This window comes from Nanorana parkeri, unplaced genomic scaffold, assembly GCF_000935625.1.
Source record: "Nanorana parkeri isolate BGI_ZX_2015 unplaced genomic scaffold, ASM93562v1 scaffold135, whole genome shotgun sequence".
In the NCBI taxonomy this organism is placed as follows: domain Eukaryota; kingdom Metazoa; phylum Chordata; class Amphibia; order Anura; family Dicroglossidae; genus Nanorana; species Nanorana parkeri.
This window is the reverse complement of record NW_017306403.1, coordinates 2067035-2086885: the sequence shown is the minus strand read 5'-3', so window position 1 is coordinate 2086885 and position 19851 is coordinate 2067035. Positions and strand designations below refer to the sequence as shown.

The following is a 19851-nucleotide window of genomic DNA, read 5'->3' as shown; positions in this document are numbered from 1 at the left end:
CTACAGTACGCACAACAGTCAGGCTGGGGAACGGCCTTTGTTTTGGTTTCCATGTGAAGTCGGCTTTTGATTGGCTGATGGACGTTAAATTTGTTCACATACATCTTTGTTGTCGCTTCCTTCTGTAACAATTTGGCTGTGAATGACGTTCGCAAGAGGTGCGTGTCTAGAATTACCTCCGGGGGATTGGGATAATTTCTGGTGGGTTTGGGATAAGGGTCAATGGGGTGGTGGGAGGGGGTGGGGACTTGAGAGGAGACTATTTTTTTCTATCCAGTTTCTCAAGGTTAGAATTCTAATGCTGAAGTTTCAGCTCCAATATGTTCCACATTCAGTTCGCAACTATTTTTGTGTTATCATGAAAGCGGGGGTGCCACTCCGCTGCAAAGAGCGTGTTTGGTGTTTTTCTACATGAAGGCCCAGCAGGGGGTACATATTTTTTTTTTAAAACATTTATGCCTGTTGGGAAAACTCTCTAAAGATCCTAATGTCAGGATTTTTGTTTGTTTGTGTGACCAAAAGAAATAAAGAAGGGATTGTGGATGTCGTGACTCTTATCTCTTTTTTTGTGATCTTTTTCTTTTACGCGCTGGAAAGGTATAAAAGTCAAATGGTGACCAAGTGGAATGACGGCGCTATAACCTGGTGATGGAAGTGATTATAATAGGACAGACGTGAGATCAAAGTGCATATGTCATTTTGGGCAAAGTAACAGGTTCCCACAGACTTTGCGGAGCACCTTGCCACTACATTCCCCTGTGAAAGTTCACCCACTGTTTTGGAAGCAGCAAATGATTACATAGTATTTGAGGTTGAATAAAGACACAGGTCCATCAAGTTCAACCTTTTGCGTGTATGTGTGTGATTGTGCATTTGTATAAGTGTACCTGCACCCCTGTATGTTGCGGTCTCTGAGGAAGGTATCTAAATGCTTTTTAAATGATTCAACACTCTCAGCTGATACCACTTCTTGTGGCAGCAAGTTCCAGACTTTAACCGCTCTAACTGAAAAGAATCCCCTACGCCCCTTGTGGTTAAATCTTTTCTCCACCAGTCTTAGGTGGTGCCCTCTAGTCTTTGTTACGGAGTTTACTGTAAAAAGTTTATTGCTGATACCATTAAACATTTTGTACATCAAAATCATGTCTCCCCTTAATCTCCTCACTTCCAGTGTGAACATGTTTAAATTAAAGGAGAACTATGAGGTGAGTGCTTTTCACTCCTCATAGTTCTAGCCGACCTGTGACAATGAGACTGTCATCCGGGTTTTATCTTAACATGCCACACACCCGCCGAACATCGTACGATGCTCGGCGGGTTTTCGAACATGTTCGCATGTTAAAAAGTCGTGCGACCGTACAGTAGTAGAGGTCGCAGGGCTTCCACATACCTTACGATAATCGTACGATCGTCGGATTTCCCGTGATTATCATACCATTATCGTAAGGTGTGTGGGCACACTTAGTCACTAAGTCGGAGGGCTCAGACGAAGGAATGGAGTAGTTGACGGTGCAGGAAAAGTGAGTAACTGGCTTACCAGAGAAAATGTTTAAAATGATGAGGGAAGCGGCAGGTTCTCTGTGGTGCCATCCATATATCCTTAGGGATTCCGCTGGTAAAAAGCTGTGAACCAGAATTCGCCAACCACAGGGAGTTAATTCTACACCGGAATTTCTCCAGAGGTTGCTGGCGTTTCCTTGAAGACAGTGCCGATAGATGGACATCTTGCCTAACCGAGCCGCCAATCGGCACTGTCTTCTCAAGGAAACGCCAGCAACCTCTGGAGAAACTCCGCTGTTCCACGCATCTCTGGTATAGTAGTGATCCCCTGAGGTTGGCGGCTTGGTGTGGCAGTGACCCCCTGAGGTTGGCGGCTTGGTGTAGAAGTTGATGGCTCAATTAGGCAAGAGGTCAATCTATCGGCACTCTCTTCTCAATATACCCCTAGCAACCTCTGGAGGAACTCCACAGAACCCTGATAGAGAGAGGCTGATACTGTTGTAGCATAACTTTTATATATTTAATTATATTATGAACATAAAACCTCAATTGTTTCAAACAAAAAAAATAACAGAGTTGATTTGAATGCTTTCATTGCACACGGCCGTTAGTAAGTAAGCCGTCCTGTCCACCAGATGGTGCCATCTGCCTGACGTTCTCTCCATTGAGTGGTGCTGTGTGACAGACATCTTCTCCATTAGATGGTGCTGTATAACAGAACTACACAGCTTGTATTTGGTGACCAAAAAAAATAATCAGTATAGTGATCAAGTTCTATAGAGGGGAAAGTTCTTGCACTAGGGCATGCTAGCCATGGATTCAGGACATTCAAATATAAACCAAAAGACTCCCAAGACAAAGGAAAACCAAACGCGCAATTATAACGGCGCAAGTTTATTAATATGAACATGTGATCACAAACATGCATGATCTATAAACAAAAATCACAATGCTGATCACACTGACCCCTGGATTTGTGTTGATAATTTCAATAAATCACTGAACCCAAAACCCTGTATTGGGGGGGATTATCCCTCTCCTTCAGGGTGAGATCCAGATTTAAAAATGAATATACTGAGAAGGGACTTTATCAAAATCTGGAAGATTTGCACTGCAGCCAATCAGCTTCTCGCTCTCATTTTCAAATCTTACCTGAGCAAACTGAAGAGAGATGTTGATTGGTGGCCATGGGCAAGGAGTTCCGGTGAGTAACATTTTCTTCGGGGTGAGGTCCAAATCGCATTCCGAACAGAGTGGTTCCTCAGTCCGTGTACCCACTGCGGTCTGCCATTTAGACTGCATTCACACCAGCAGCTCCACTACTATGCACAGCTGCTTGTGTGTGTGTTTCCAGGGACAGGGCTGATTGCTGATCCGCAGATCCCAGCGCAGCGCACTGTTTATTTTTTTACATTTTTTTTTTTTAGTTGGAACTTCCCCTGCTTCCCCTTTACATAATCCTATATTCCCTACGCGCGCATATGTTCATTCAAATCAGATGGCAAGGTTGGTTTTAAAAAAAAAATATTTTCTTTTTTTTAAATTTATAATAACAAGCTCCTATGTGACAGCATTTGGAGATGACAGGTTCTCTTTATGGACCCCTGATGTATCTCCAGTCCTCCAATACGCACAATGTGTCCGTGGCTACCGTTCAGAATGAAAAAACAAATGACAGTAGTAAGTGAGGAGAAAGAGCACTGCTTATAGCTGGATGGATTGTGCTGCTGGGTCATAAACGCTCTAAAAGGGGAAACGCTGGGGAGCGTTGTCACCCTAGGGCCTTAAATTTGTGTTCTTGGTTTTAGATACACTTTAAAGGAGAACTATGGGGTCAGAGCTTTTCCCCATAGTTCTCCTTAGGGTAACGGGAGAACACAAACTAGCGCCCTCCCGTCACCCAAAGCTCAGTATACCGCGAGCTACAACTCTCTATATACTGAGAGGCCGCAGGCGGAACGGATCCCGACAATTCTGTCTGAATCCACCCAGCTGCGTGAGTGACAGCTGGCTCTGCCTATCTAGAGGCAGAGCCAGCTGTACCCGCCCCCTTCCCTATCCGTTCCTCCAGTCAGCGCTGGAGGATCGGACAGGGAAGGGGGGGAGGGGAATCCCTGCAGGGAGCCGTGAGTGACAGTCAGGGCTCTCTGCATGGATAGATCGAGTAGTGAGCGAGCGCAGGTATTGCTCACTTCCCGATCTACTGAGCCCACCTGTGACAGTTTCATTGTCACAGGTCGGCTCAGAATTTGAGGCTGAGTGAAAATCACTCGCCTCATAATTCTCCTTTAAGTATGTGGATCAGGAATTTAGACTTTGGCCTGACTTCACTTGCTGCATGCTTGCTTCAAGTCCTGACGCCAGCAAGATAAGGAGTGCCCAGCTCTTTCCGAAGGAGTGCCCAGCAATGGCAGCCCATGCATCTCTCCAAAAATGTTAATTTCCGATGCAGTTTTATGAAGGGAGCTGATAAATGCTGGTAGTGCCCCCGGGAGGCTCTCAGTACATTCCTTCCAGTTCTTGCAGCATTTGAACAGCTTGTCCAGGTAGTGAAGACCCGCATACCTTTCTGTGCACACATGTCGCTGCCTCCATGACAAGTGCACGGCAAACAACCTTGTGTGTGCGCTCTCAATGTTTGTCCAGGTCCCGGTGGGCAGGAGCTCTCACAATGGCCCATCACAAAGGCGACTTATAAACCCCATACAGGTCACATACATGTTTCCCAGAACTCCGCTCCGTGTCAATACAATCTTTATGGTTTGTATGCTCAGCGCAAAGTGGCCGCTCCGGAATCCTCTGCTTCTGTTTTATGGTTGTGTAATCTGCTGATCTGGTTCCATTCTCTGCAGAGGCGTCAGACGGACAGGTGTCACCCTGGGAAAATATCCTCCCACCTTAAAAACCACTGCAGTGATTTTACATGTTAGGTCCATGCATGCTAAGTAATGTGTAAGTGGAACACAGTCATTTATTACCTCCCATTGAGATCACAATACACCCCCTGACAATGCCTTCAAAAGCATTCCTTTCCAGGACAGCACCATCTTTGTTCAGGCATCATCTAGGGTCACCATCTACTTCCTGGACTGAGATGCCGGTCTTCTATCGAAAGTTCCAACTTATTGAGTTCTTCAACTGCCTGACTTCTGGTTGAGTTAGAACTAAGAGATTTGGGCAAGAAGGCTCTTTCTGCACTGCAAAAATAAAAATATTTAATAAAAAATTAATTAATAAATAAAAATTAATTTAAAAAAATGAAAAAGTCATTGGTCAGAATGTTATGTCTGATCGTTGTATATATACAGTATATCTGTATTGTCCTTGCAGTGATGGGAAAGCCGAACAGAACAACCTTTTGCCGCAACACTGTTGACAGACAGCTGATGGTAGGCCACACTGGAGATGAAGGCCCGCAGCGGCTCTCTAAACATTTGGCAGGGGAACAGGAACAGCAGTTGGTAAAACACACACAAAACACATCTCAGTGCTGCCCCTGACAGATTTGTCAGCACCCCGCTGCGCCCCATTCATCCTCCGGCTCTGGTTAATAACCCGGCTTTGTCAGGAAAGCCGCCTCTCCCCCCTGATAGCTCTAGAATAGCCTGCTAATTCTCTAGCCCACCAAGAGGTCGTCGCTTGCCACCGAGGTTGAGCCCCCTTCCACCCTGGCAGCAGACAATGTTGGGACATGCCGCTGGGATCATACGCAGCACGCTGTCTGCCTGTAGATGCGTTTACTAGACATGTCTAAACATTGCAGCTGCTGAGCCAGCTTTCCTCTGTTCCTAAAATAATATCTGGCAGAGATGGGAGCAAAGCCAAAAAAGTTTTTTTTTTCTTTTTTAATTTAGAGATCATTGTTAAAATCAGCTTGTCACCAGCTCATAAAATGCTCCGCTGTTTAAATCACTTCAGCTAGGATTTGTGTAAATGAGTGAGAGTAAGAATAAGAACAGGCGCGAAATAAATGCTGCGATGCATGCTGTGCCCAGATCTGTGCCGAGAACCTTCTACATTGATACAATGTCACACGATTCATTTAGATGTGGTCTTAAAGAGTATCTAATCCCATAAAACTAAACATTCTATTCATTGTAGCTCACCACATGTTAGATGTGATGGCTGCATTAGTTTTCTTTTTTTCAAGTTTATTCCCCTTTATTTTTAGGTGGTGATCCCACAAAAATACACTTCCTGTCCTAGGGTGGCTACACTCACTCCTTCCATGAAAACACACGTCCTGTCCTAGGGTGGCCACACTCACTCCTTCCACGAGAACACACTTCCTGTCTTAGGGTGGCCACACTCACTCCTTCCACAAGAACACACTTCCTGTCCTAGGGTGGCTAAGCTCATTCCTTCCACGAAAACAAACTTCCTGTCCTAGGGTGGCTGCACTCACTCCTACAAAAAAACACACTTCCTGTCCTAGGGTGGCTGCACTCACTCCTACAAAAAACATACTTCCTTTCCTAGGGTGGCTACGCTCACTCATTCTACAAAAACACACTTCCTGTCCTAGGGTGGCCACACTCACTCCTTCTATAAAAAACACACTTCCTGTTCTAGGGTGGCCACACTCACTCCTTCCACGAAAACACACTTCCTGTCCTAGGGTGGCCACGCTCACTCCTTCCACCAAAAAACACTTCCTGTCCTAGGGTGGCCACACTCCCTCCTTCCATGAAAACACACTTCCTGTCCTAGGGTGGCTGCATTTACTCCTACAAAAAACACACTTCCTGTCCTAGGTTGGCTATGCTCACTCCTACAAAAAACACACTTCCTGTCCTAGGCTGGCTTCGCTCACTCCTTGGGATTTGAAGTTAAAGCACAGCTGGGGGGCTGGAGTTGCCAACCCCTGGTCTAGGGGCAGACTGGTGACCAATCTGTATTGGTTATTTGCAATAGGGAAAAGTTGGCTCGCAAACTTGACTATGCTGCCTGGAAGGGCTGCATGATACCTGGTAATACAATCCAAAAAATATGTACTTAAACTTTGTATTTAGCTGTGTGCTTGGAGTGCAGCTTTAATGCCTGAACGTGGCCAAAGAGAACTCTTCCAGATATACGTTTGTGCCGAACATCCAACTGCCATTGGCGACCTATGGACATTATTATTATTTCCCTGAATAGTTAAAACGTATCCCTTTACAATGTCATGTTTCTGCTTAATCACCACAAGCTATTGTTTCCTAGCTGAGGGGAAAGGAGGACACACAACCTCTTATTCCTATGTGGATTGGGGTGGATTTGGCGTACAACTTTCCATATCTTGCAGCAACACTTTTAATTGGCGGCCACGCAGCCATGCGGAGTATGTGTTTCATATGTGTCTGTTTATAAACGCCTTTCTTGGCATCCACGTTGCTGTGCTAATATGGCATCTTCAAATTCTTACGAGCCTAAAAACAAGTACATAACTGGAAATCTACCTCGGTTGGACTCTGTTCTGCTGATCTTTATAGTGGATTTGTCCCGGGTGCCAAAAAAAAAAAAACAGAAATAAAAACAGAGATGCCTTTAAAAATGTTTCTTATTATTGTTTGGCGTTAATGAGTAAAATCCGCTTTGGTTTCCTACGCATCCAAACTGTGGCCGGGCCTGGCCAAAGCCTCTAATTGCTCATCTTTCAGTTGACTTGTCTGCGTCCGTCCTGTGTCTGAGAAGGCTGTAATTTGTCGTCCAGAGGCCTCTCCGCAATGTGCTAATTATTCTATCCCTCTTCAAAGTGTTCTGTGCCGCGGGGCTGAAATCACAGGCTGGGGTAATTTGGACCTGGCGTAGGGAGCAGTTCAAAGCCCCCACCCCCCATCTCACCTTGCTGACGTTTCAGGTGACACAAGAAACTTTTTTTTTTCGGGGAAGTGATCACAAAAACTCTCCACAATTTTCTGTAGGTCGGGAACTGGCTTTGAAGTTCATGATTATCTTCCCTCCTATAATTAGATACAGCCTGTCTGCTGGTTTGGGTGCCTAGATTAGGCTGCTGCTAGTTAAATTAACCCTTCCGGGTGTATTTGTCAACGAAAAACACCAAGTGTGTGTATATTCATGAAGAGGGAATACATTCTATAACACTTTACAGCCTAAACAGAACCAATTATGCACGACGCTGTCCCCGAAGGAGGTAAATGTTTCATATTCCCACCACTGCAATATAGGTGTACAGTCGGTCTAATTTTAGGTGGGAACCCAAGAACCTGCTACTATCAAATAGGTACAGGGTCAGTGTGATTTTAGGTGGGAACCCATGAACCTACCACTATCAAATAGTTACAGGGTCAGTGTGATTTTAGGTGGGAACCCATGAACTTTCCACTTTTAATTAGGTACACGGTCAGTCTGATTTTAGGTGGGAACCCATGAACCTACCACTATCAAATAGGTACAGGGTCAGTTTGATTTTAGGTGGGAACCCATGAACTTACCACTATGGATTAGGTACAGGATCAGTCTAATTTTAAGTGGGAACCCATGAACCTACCAGTATATTTTCAGGTTGTCAAAGGTAACCAGAGCACCATAAACTCCACCTTGGCAAGAATTGAACCCAACACCCTAGCACTGCGAGCTACTAAGACAACATGTTCAACCAATAACTTCTACAACATTTTACAACCTACACAGAACCAATTTTAGGTGGGAATCCACGAACCTACCACTATTATATAGGTACAGGGTCAGTCTTATTTAAGGTGGGAACCCATGAACTTACCAGCATGTTTTCAGATTGTTAAAGGTAACCAGAGCACCATAAACTCCACCTTGGCAAGAATGTAACCCAACACCCCAGCACTGCAAGTCAAGGGTGTGAGCTACTAAGACAACATGTTCAACCAATAACTTCTATAACACTTTACAACCTACACAGAACCAATTATATCCAACTCTGTCCCAGAGGGAGGCAAATATCTCATGTTCCTACCATTGTCATGTAGGTACATGGTCAGCCTAATTTTAGGTGGAAACCATGAACCTACTACTATCAAATACAGTAGGTACAGGTTCAGTCTGATTTTAGGTGGAAACCCATTAATCTAGCAGCATATTTTCAGATTGTCAAAGTAACCAGAGCACCATACGCTCAGCCTTGGCAAGGACTGAACCCAACACAGCAGCTCTGCAGGTCAAGGGTGCAAACTACTAAGTCAAAATGTTCAACCAATACATTCTTTAACACTTTACGGCCTTTACAGAACCAGTTATGTCCGACCCTTTCCCCAAAGGAGGTAAATGTCTTATGTTCCTACCACTATAGGTGCACATAGAGTTTTGCACAGCCGCGTGCCTCTGCCCAGGTCTGTGTGCATCTGTAAGTGCATTCCTTGGTGTGCGCGCAGACGTGTGCACGCACTTATTACAAGCCCGGGCCACTGTACAGGCTAGTTAAGGCTCTGACATACTAGTCTCCATGCTGAGTGACCTTCAGCTGTTCCCTGCTACCCTGCATCTCCTGTTAGTAGATCCGGCTTTCCTTGTTCTTCCGATTGTTGTTCTGTATCCTTCCACCATGGCTTGTTCTTGACTACTCTTCTGTCTGCTGCCTTGTACTTCACTGCCCGCAAGTTATAGACCCGGCCTGTCACCCAACTATGTCTTGTCTGCTGTCCAAAAATCGGCATTCTTCACTCACTTCCTGCCTGGGATATGTCTGAACTACTGATCCCAGCATCTTCAGTGACTGCGCCATCAGCTGGCACTCATGCCACTCCCTGTTCTGCAATGCCTGTTCCACTTTTCAGGGGTCCTTGGAATGGAGCAGCAAGAGAGGTAACCCTTGTCAATTAACAAGTTGTCATCTCAGGCTCCCATCAAGGTACACAACACAGGTCTAATGCAGTGCAACGAGCAGATAGGAAGAGAGAGCGGGGTGACAGAGAGATGAGCACGCCATTCTATTGCTTCCTCTTTCACTGTACAGTCACAGGCTGGCTGCAGAGAAAAAATAGATCAGGGCTGTGCTATGTGGCAAAGCTGTGTAAACCTCAGGCCTGAATTGATAACAGTACAAATCCTTTGGCAGGAAAAACAACTCTCGTATATGTATATTTCATCTGTGCATTTAGCTGTCTGCATGTAGTTCAGCTTTAATGGCATGCTCTTGACACCTTAAAAAAATTAATTGACAAAAAGTCCTTTCTGCACCGGTGTCCTCTTTCTGCAAAAGCCTTACACACCATAGCGTCCTATCCTCACAGCCCCGCCATTGTATCTGTGCATGCCGCATCCCGCCGCCCCTCCAGCTATGAAACCAAATCTTGCTTTGAATGCTTTTAAGAGTTTTTAAGTACCATATCTGTAAATTACGTGAATCAACCTGAAGAGATAACAATCCCCCACCATCTTCTTCCTCCATCTGCATCTATTTCTGGCGCGAGACCAAACAGGCGAACTTCACAGATATGCATCGGGTTCCGCGAACCAATTTAAGAACCTGCGATTAAAGAAGGATGTTCCATTTTTATCACATTAAAGTCTTGTCTATCCAGCTGCCTTTACGGCCTTGATCTCACCATGGCCAATAAAGCGGTAATGCCCCCCTTATAACCTAAATATAGCCCGCCAGAGGGCGGAGGGCTGGGGGACCCTTTATGTGATAATAATCTGCTCTTTGATCTGACGGAATCTAATTTTAAACACTGTATTCCCCGGGCGGCAAATGTGGGAGTGCGTTGTGCGCTGAAACTATGCGATGCGTATCAAGGTGCCCAGGCGAGATTTGATTTTTCAGGCTGGGATGTTTTCACGCTGAACTTAGGAGAGCAGTTCAATACACCATTGAAATACATACACGTAGATTGCAAGCCCTCAGGGGCAGGGCCCTCCTTACCATCTTGTCTTGAATTGTATTATTGTGATTGTAATGCCTTTCTTATATTGTAAAGCGCTGCGCAATCTGTTGGCGCTATATAAATCCTGTATAATAATAATAATAATATGAGTGGTCTTTCCTGCCAAAGGAACTGTAATTCTGGTAAGCCAATCTTGTGATCCAGGAACCACTGTCAGAAAAGTATACCCAGACCCGTGACCTGAGTTTTCCAATGTGCAGCCAAGCAATGCAGTTTGGTCAAAGACATACACCCAACTTTTTGAAACAATGAAGTCACAGCAGCACACTGATGAAGTTGTCACTCTTCCCTTCTGTCAGCAGGTTTCCAGTGTTAGGATGAGCTGTTGGAAACTTTCAGAAAGTGTGATATTTGCATAAAGTCTTTTCAGGGGGAGTAGTACAGATGGGGTGAGCAGACGAAAGGGCAAATGGTAAGTTATGGCACTGGAGGGAGCCTGCTATGTACAGGGGTATTAGCTTGTATGGAAGAGGATAGGTGTGCATTGCAATACCCACAGATGCAGAGATCTGACCCAACCACCTCCACGAGCCCCACCAGTCCATTCACACAAAGTACACATCTCCTATTCAACCTCACTGCTTCTGAGGAGGCATTAGCACACTGTCCCAGGTTAAAGGTCAATAGCAGATACGTTTTGGGTGGAGGGATACTTTACAGGCAAACTCTGCTCATTGCTGATACTACAATTGTCGATGGGTGTCTATGGGTTGAATTGCTCACTGACTTTTTGTATATCTAGGAGAGTCCACCACTGAGACTCCCTGACTGTAGATCCTGTCTCCAGCACAGCAATATTAATGGTGTCACTGTCTTACGGTTGGTTATTTGCTCATTCTTTTTTACGTAGGGTTAATCTGGGAAAGGTACGCCATCATTTCTCTACATATTGGGCACAACAGTTGGTTAGAATTTGGAATTTTGGGAAGGATATCTCACCACTTGGGAAAGCTGGCTGCCAACAGCCACACAAAACCAATATATCAGTTCTGGGTGTATTGACCCTTTAATTATGTGCTTGAGGAGACTCTGGTGTTCCCTTCTACAAGATCTAAGAATTTAGGAACAAGAACAATGTGACACACACTGAAAGTGACACTAAAATCAGGAGTTAAATCTTAAAAATACATTCAAGTACCTGAACAATTAACAAAAATTTATCTTATCTGTGTATCACTCGGCTGTAGATCCTCAAATCATCTCTGAATTGGTGCTGACACTGTCCTTCCTTCTGGAGGGGGAGTACTTTTGTTCCCCATGGTCCCTGTGTGTGTTGTAAAGCAGTCATCGCTCCAAACTCACTCCCATGACGCAGTACAATCTCATGTTTAGTTAACTGATTAGTATTGAGATTGTAGTCCATCACAGGAGCGAGCTTGGAGCGGTGACTACTTTACAACACACACAGGGACCATGGGGAACACAAGTAGCCCCCTCCAGAAGGAAAGACAATGTCCGCACCAATTCAGAGATGATTTGAGGATCTACAGCCGAGTGATACACAAATAAGATACATTTTTGGTAATAGTTAAGGTATTTGAATGTATTTTTAAGATTTAACTCCTGAGTTTTGTGTCACTTTAAAACAAATAACTAAATAATTCTCCGCATTTTCATCAGGTTTAAGAAGACTACGACATGATCATATTTTTATTATTTATTTAAAAATCAATATAAACCGTTACAGTGTTTTTAAAGTCCTATGCCATAAAAGTGATGTACATGAAAATGTTTTGTGTCGTTGCCCTTTAATTCTTTTAAGAGTTTTTTTTGTCTGCATTAATAAAAAATACATATATCACTACAATTTCATAAATGAGAATGTATTTCTGAGTCCTGGAAAAGAAAACTGTCAAGTCGAGTTCACTATCCTCGTTTTCATTTCGGCTTTCTTGAACGAGTATTTCTGATTCGTCCTCTTATCTGTCAGAATGTACCAAGTGCCCCAGTAGATTCCGCTGGTCACGCCGGTGTACCGCCCCTTGTGATACTTCCCGTTTAGATTGGCTGCCAGGCAGGTGTCGAACCACCAGCCGGAACCATAATACAACCCACAGTTTCCTGATGTATAGTTGTCATTGTCACTGTCGTACGTTGTGAAATGCTTGTGATCATGGTTGTAGTTGCGGCTGTAGCTGAGAGCATTTCCGGCATTCCCACTGTATTCCCTGGCGGTGAGCCGGTACTTGTTTTGTTCATTGGCGACTTTGAATTTTCTATAGACCGCATGTCGTTTCACGCCATACCAGTCCTCTAGCTCTATGCGAAGGGTGTGCTGGCCGGATCTTGTTAGGCTGTGTAGGTGTTCATTGCCGAGCCAATGCTCAGCTTGGAGGCTGCCAAAACCTTGCTTGTACTCCTGCCATGTACGGTTGAAGTCTACCGTGCCATCCTGTCTTCGATGAAACACCGTCCAGCCTCCTCCATCTGTCACCATGTCACAGTAAACCTAAAAGCAACCAGAAGCACACATCCTTAGCCAAGAACTTGAACATAGGCATAGAAGTACATAAAATGAAACCTTCGCAGGCAGGCCATTAATAATCCGATAAAGGAAGAGAGGTTTGTAATACAGATTCAATATGTCATAATAGGACTATTTCCAATGTTGTAGAGGTGGAGAGTGCCTACAAAAGGACTCAATGATTTGGACAGGCAAATAATTCCCTCCTCTTCCTTCTTATTTTTATGTATGCCTATACAACAGTCAAGTGGAAAGTAATGTTTGGGTGAAGGACGAGTGGTTTGATACCCTATTTCCACTTTTTCCCTCCCCAACCTTATAGTACACTACTAAAATAATGAAACTGACACAGGGAGCCATCTATCACTCATGGGAAATCATAGTCTTTCAAAATTACATTCAGAGTTGTTTTAGGCTGGTTTTAAATGCTGTGATCCCACAGCAGACCAATGTAATGGCCATCATCCCAGGATCATGCACTGCTAGGGTGCCCTGACATCTGAGCTCAGGCACTGTTGGGTGGATTGATATCCTGCCCAGCAGTATTTTCATAGTCCTAGTGCTGATGTCGCTTGGAAGAGCCTGTAGCACCGCTTCACATGGAAGAGAAGGCTCCTCTTTTCAGGTAAGTCTCAGGCAGTGCCACCACTGACACCAACAATTTTATCAGCAGCTGCCTTTGCCATGGAAGCGGCATTATCCCACTGACCACTAATGTAAGAATTGAGCTTTACTTTGCTGGCCAAGGTAAGGAAGAATCCCCTTATATTGGTGGTCTGAAGAACAATTCTGCATTATTCTCACTGACTACTAAGGCAAAGGGGCTTCCTGCCTTCCGCTGACCACTAATGTAAGCAGAATTGAGAGTCCTTAATTTGGGGTCAGTGGGAAGAATGTGGAATCCTTCCTAATGACCACTAGTATAAGGGGCATTCCTCCCACTGTCCACTAGTGTTAGGTTAATTTCCATTGACCCCCACAAATGTAAGGGGCATCCATTCTTTCACTGACTACCAGTGTAAAGGACATGCTTCATTTTGCTCATCACCAATGTGAGGTATCTGCCCTGTCCATCGATGCTCTTTGGGAGGAAGAATACTCATTATATTGTTGGATAGTGGGAAGAGTGCCACATTCATTTAACTGTGGGGAATTCTTCCCACCAACCAAAATGTAAAGGGAATTCTTAGTCATATTCCTTTTCTGGCCACTATTATTCATTTAATTTAATTAGTAATAAAAATTGTTTTGATTTATGGCGGTGTTAAAAATAATCCACCTTGGTTGTCAGATTTACTAGGAACATACTCTGCCAGATAATCTGGGATTTGATTTAACTCTTGGGGACTCCAATACCAAGAAAACTGTATTTGGACATCCAGGTCCACACACCTGTATGGGATTGAATGCAGCAGAATAGGGGAGACTATGACACGGAGGATACAAAGGACTGGGAAAATTGGGGAGCAGAATTTTCTGCTGCAGTCCTTGAGAAATAAAAGAAGCTCATTGGAAATGCAACTCTTACTCTTCTTTTCAAGGATGAAAAAGTTTTTTTAGGAAACTAAGGGAAGGAGAATGACTGGGGACAAGTTTATATCCAAACAATCATGATAGTAATTTACAACAGATATAGGAAACTTACAATACCTCAAACGGCTGTCGCATTGCAATGGGCTGGATAGTGTAAATTCCATTATCTCTGATCCCCTGTTTGTAGATATCTGCACAGTCTCTTGGAAACAGCCTCTCTGATCGCTCTGAAGATTCAACTACTAAAGGAGACCAGAGAGAAACAATTAACTTACCCAGTACATTGATTTAGGAGAAAAACCTAAACCTGCATTATGGACAACACCAAATATATCAATTCTTGGCTAAGAAAATAACATTACAATACGCGCTTGTGCATGCCATGTACCCTCAGCTAGAGATAAGGTGTGATATCTACAAGAAGCTCCTTGTGGACCAGCTTTTTATGGAGCCCTGGGACCATATGACTACCCCAGTAGGTCTATGGGTGGCTCAATACCTTTCTGATAGGGGTCATCACAACTGTATTATACCCTGCCACTTTGTACTAGAGACTTTTAGCACTGTACTAGAGACTGCCACCTTTCCAGTAGAAGCCAACAGCTCTGTACTGCTGTCTACCTCGTTTCCGCATGGAGCCATCACTACTGTACTAGAGGCCCTTAGCATGTTAATAAATGTCAAGCCACCACTTTTTTTGCCAGGGCCTACTATCTTTGTTCTGCAGCATCATTCTCTAGTGTCCATGACATCTACTCAGTCCCAGCACTTCATTACTGATGGAAAATGGGAAACATGTTTCTCTTAAGTTCTCCACTGTGCTAAGGAGCACCACAACTGTACCATGGTAGTGACCAGCGCCACTTTGATAAGGTCCAGCAACATTACATCAACACATGACACTATCCCACTAGAACCATCTTGAGTACACATTGGACGCCCACCATTCTATAACAACTTGCCTTTTTGGCTCACCTTGAGATACCACGTTTCCTGCACTCTTCAGAGTCAGTGGCGGTTCTTCTTTTGTTTCAAGGGCCTTCAGTCTTCGACCTTCTACAACAAAGACTAGTTGAGTAAAGGCAAAAAAGAAGGACATAATATAACTGGGTTATCGAGACACAGAACAAAGGAAACGCTTATTTCTACATGAAGACGATGCCATGATACTTTTGACTACAACTTGGAGTTGGTGGGTTAAGGAAGATTTTAACTGGAAGTCTGCCAAAGCTGAAAAAAAGAATATTCCTCTTCTCGTGGTGACTGCATTCGTTTTTTTTTGCCCTTTATTTTCACCTACTGATCCTGCCAGTTATACACTTCCTGTCCACAGATTAAAAGGGTATTAAACGAAATAAATAAATTTGACCTATAATCATGATAGATTTCCTATAAAGCCTACCTTAGGACAAACTAAACCTTCCAATTGCTCCCACCCCACCTGTCCATGCCCATACCCTACACAGCACCTCTTCCACTAGTGAAGATCAGTTGTCTACCGCAGCAGTCTAAGCCCCCTGCCAATCGTTGTGAAGCCCTCATGCTGAAAGAGCCTTTTGGACCCTTCAATAATGCTGAATACTACAGTCAGTGCTTTTCTTCTGGTGCTAAGACTGAGAAATGTGGGCCTCATATAGTGAAGGGATCATGACATTTACCATCCCTTTCCTCTCCCCTCGTCCATTCACAAATGCCTTGTATTCTGTTCATGGGTCCAAGACGTTTCCGCAAATGGACAAGGGGTGTTAAATGACAGGATCTTTCTTTGACCATTCACATATGGCCTTGCGCCAATGAACAGAATACAAGGTGTTTTGTGAATGGACGAAGGGAGAGTAAATGACACAATCCCTACACTGTACAAGAGCCAGAACTCTCAGTCACGGTGCCAGAAAAAGTGCGCTGACTGTGGTATTCGGCATCATCACAGCAGTGATGAAGCCCTAGGATTGCCACCATTCATTCACTTATCACTCATGTACAGAACGCGATAAAAAAAAAAAAGAAATACTATTGGAGTTCTGCCTAAATTCTTTGATTTTGACCTGGTATTAGACTGAAGGAAGAAGAAGCAGCACAATGTGCCAGTGAGTTAAGCTGGCAATGTGTGCTAACAAGGAACACGCTGATAGGAGGAGAATATCCCCCCTTCAGTCTATCATGAATGCCGCTGCTAGACTCATTCACCTAACCAACTGCTCAGTGTCTGCAACCCCCCTCTGCCAATCCCTCCACTGGCTTCCAATAGCCCAAAGGATAAAATTCAAAATATTAACAATGACTTACAAAGCCATCCACAACTCTTCCCCCGGGTATATCTCAAACCTAGTCTCAAAGTATCACCCTAACCGCCCCCTCCGCTCCTCCCAAGACCTCCTGCTTTCCAGCTCTCTTGTCAACTCCTCCCATGCTCGCCTCTAGGACTTCACTAGAGTCTCTCCCATCCTATGGAACTCTTTACCCCAACCTGTTTGTCTGTCTCCCACTCTGACTGCCTTTAGGCGATCCCTTAAGACTCATCTCTTCAGTGAAGCCTATCCCACCTCAACCTAACCACTCAACCATCACGTTCTCAAACAATTCATCCCCACACAGCTACCTCCTCATGTATCACTTCCCCCTCCTCTTTTAGATTGTAAGCCCTCAGGGGCAGGGCCCTCCTTACCATCTTGCCTTGAATTGTATTGTGATTGTAATGTCTTCCTTATATTGTAAAGCGCTGCGCAAACTGTTGGCGCGATATAAATCCTGTATAATAATAATAATAATGAAGCAGAATGATAGAGAAGTGAGCTTATCAGTCTGCTGCTACGCTGTCCGTTGGTTACACACAGCAAGCCATGATGGATTCCATAATTCCACAATAGAAAGTTGCTGTTTTACAAGTTTCATTTATAAATAAAATGCTGCAAATTGTATTCATTTAGCTGTTTCCACCCTCAACCATCAGCTGCAATTTCCGTGTATTATCACAGAGCAAAACCAAAAACATTGCTTTTCCTTTTATTTAGTGTTTCGGGCTAATAGCCTTCTTACGGTCCTTTGAAAGAAATCTGCAATTAGCTGAATATTCTTTCTGTATTTTCTAGAGAAGGATCTTATATGGACCTCCCTCCCCCCATGGCTCTCTTTGTTTAGTAGAGGCGCTGGGAGACATGGCGGTCACATCAGAAAGCCAGTGTCAAAACTCGTCCAACTTTGGAGGACGTCACCGCCACACAGGGGCTTGTCAGAGCATCAAAGATGAGAAAACTTTGAACAAGCCGCACAATGCCCATTCTCCTTTTGTTTCATTTTTTTTTCCTGCTTTTCACCTCAATGGCTTGCAGAACATTCACCCTTTTTTTTTTTCCTCTCTCATTTTTAAGGTTAATTTTCGGCGCTATATAAACACCTGTAATAAATAATAAATAAATATATAATGCAATCTGTCAGTGGCATTAATGCAACAGTCTTCTCTTTTTCTGAGTTCGCTCTGTAACATAATTTTATTTGATCCTGCCATTAGGTCCTTTATTTTTTTTTAACTTCCTCTTACAGGGTGACAACGCTGTTCATTCTGCTGTGTATTCTTACAGCAGTAGGGACTTTAAAGTGGAATTATGTTCACCCTCTTCCATTGATGCAATGTTCGTGATCTTTGGCTATTTTGAATGCCCTGGCTGGGATGACGTAACTTCCGTGCGCACGCATGCAAGTTCGTTCATCCCAATACCAAACAAATGACAGGATTGTACAATGAACTGCACATGTGCAGCTCAGCACATGGTTTAAGAGGTTTGCGAGGACGAAGGTAAGAATCCATTATTTCAGAAGAAACATAGTATGTCTCTTCCTCATAAAAAACATTTTCTGTCTCAAGAATGTTTTACCCTTAAATTCCAACTTAAAGTGACAATAAACCCTCAGATTTTTTAACATAAACCAATGGTAAACCAATCCATGGTAGTTTCCCTTCTCTTTGCTGCTCTTCCTTTTAAATCCGTATATCTTCTCATACTTGGGGAGAACTTCCCTTTGCAGCTGACTGCCTCTTCCTTTAGTGCTGGCTCAGGTTGTGAACCTGCACACAGACACCATGTATCCATTCCAGAGACAAGGCAGTCTGCTGCAAAACAGAAGTTCTGCCCAGCATGAGAAAAGATAAGGATTTAAAAGGAAGAGCAGCAAAGAGAAGGGAAACTACCATGGATTACAGTAAGGCGCACATTACAGTATTGTTTTATGTTTAAAAATCTGAGGGTTTAATGTCACTTTAAGCAAATTAAAGTCTAGCTCCAGCTATCAATTTTAAGCAATTACAACAACTGTTTTTTTTCTTTTGGAAAAAAGGCTTAAACATTATGAAAAAGTATATATAAGTAAGCGCGCCTGAAGATGCAAAATGGTTTGTCCCAACCCCTGCAACTGTCACATTGCCTGGACAGCTTGGCCTGTTACAGGAAGTGGAAAAATAACAGATTCACTGGCGGGATCAACGGGTAATAAAAAAAGGAAAATTGTGTCATACTTACCAGTAATTTTCCTTTCCTGTTGCCTATCCATGGCAGCATACCTTTGAATAGAGGGAACAATGGGGATGTGTAGGTAAGCGCAGGGCCGGATTTACTCTCCCTGCTGCCCCAAGGCCAGGTTCCTCAATGCGCCCCCCTACCCGCCATACAAAACAAGCAGTGGCTTCCCCCGCTGTAGATTTAGCTCTGCTTCACCAAAGCAGGGCTAAATGTAGAAGACAACTACCCGCTCGGTGCCCGGAGCTGCATGTCCCTGGCATCAGGAGATAGGAATTCCACACCCCTGCTGCCCCTCTACTCCCTGCTGCCCCGAGGCTGGGCCTTGGTTGGCCTTGTGGGAAATCCGGCCCTGGGTAAGCGTCCCGAAGGTCCATGGACAGCATCCAGTCCCCGGGTTGGACGGCCTGGATATTGGTTTGGAGAGATTCCATCTTGAACCGCTGCAGATTAATATGCCTGTTTAGCTTCTTGAGGTCTATTACCGTCTTCGTTCTTACCAGGAAGAGTGGGGAATAAAACCCTCTGAATCTATCTGAACAAGGGACTGGGGTCACCGCACATTGTTCTAGAAGAGAGCGGACGTAATTAAGTTGTACTTCCTTTTTTTGGGGGAGAAACCGGAATTCATTTGCAGTGGTTCAAGATTGAATCTCTCCAAACCATTATCCAGACTGTCCAACCCGGGGACTGGATGCTGTGCGTGGACCAGGGACATGCGGTCAGGGGAGGCAGGTGAGGCAGAGCCTCACCTAGAATTATGGAGGAAAAAGCTGTCAGCTTCATGTCTGAAGCTGACAGCTTTTTCTCCATTCAGATCGGCATCTAACAGGTTACACAGCAGGAAAATCCTCCCTGCTGTGTAACCTGTCATGGACGCTCCGTCAGCAGTGAGGAGCAAGTGAGGGACAGGGTGGCTCCTCCCTATCTCCTCCCTTCCTCCTTTACACTAGCTTGGGGACAGGTTGGGGCGGGGCTTCTGTTG

General features: G+C 44.3%; 1 protein-coding gene across 1 annotated transcript in view; it reads right to left on the bottom strand.

Moving 5' to 3' along the window:
- Positions 1 to 12210: 12210 nt before the first annotated feature.
- LOC108784964 (fibrinogen-like protein 1) overlaps positions 12211 to 19851 on the bottom strand; it is an 18810-nt gene continuing 11169 nt past the window's right edge. Inside the window, exons 2-4 of the mRNA XM_018553919.1 lie at positions 15331 to 15423; positions 14473 to 14597; positions 12211 to 12807 (exon numbers count right to left, since the gene is read on the bottom strand). Of these exons, the coding sequence (XP_018409421.1) occupies positions 12211 to 12807; positions 14473 to 14597; positions 15331 to 15423 (815 nt within the window). The remainder of the gene's footprint in view (positions 12808 to 14472; positions 14598 to 15330; positions 15424 to 19851) is intronic.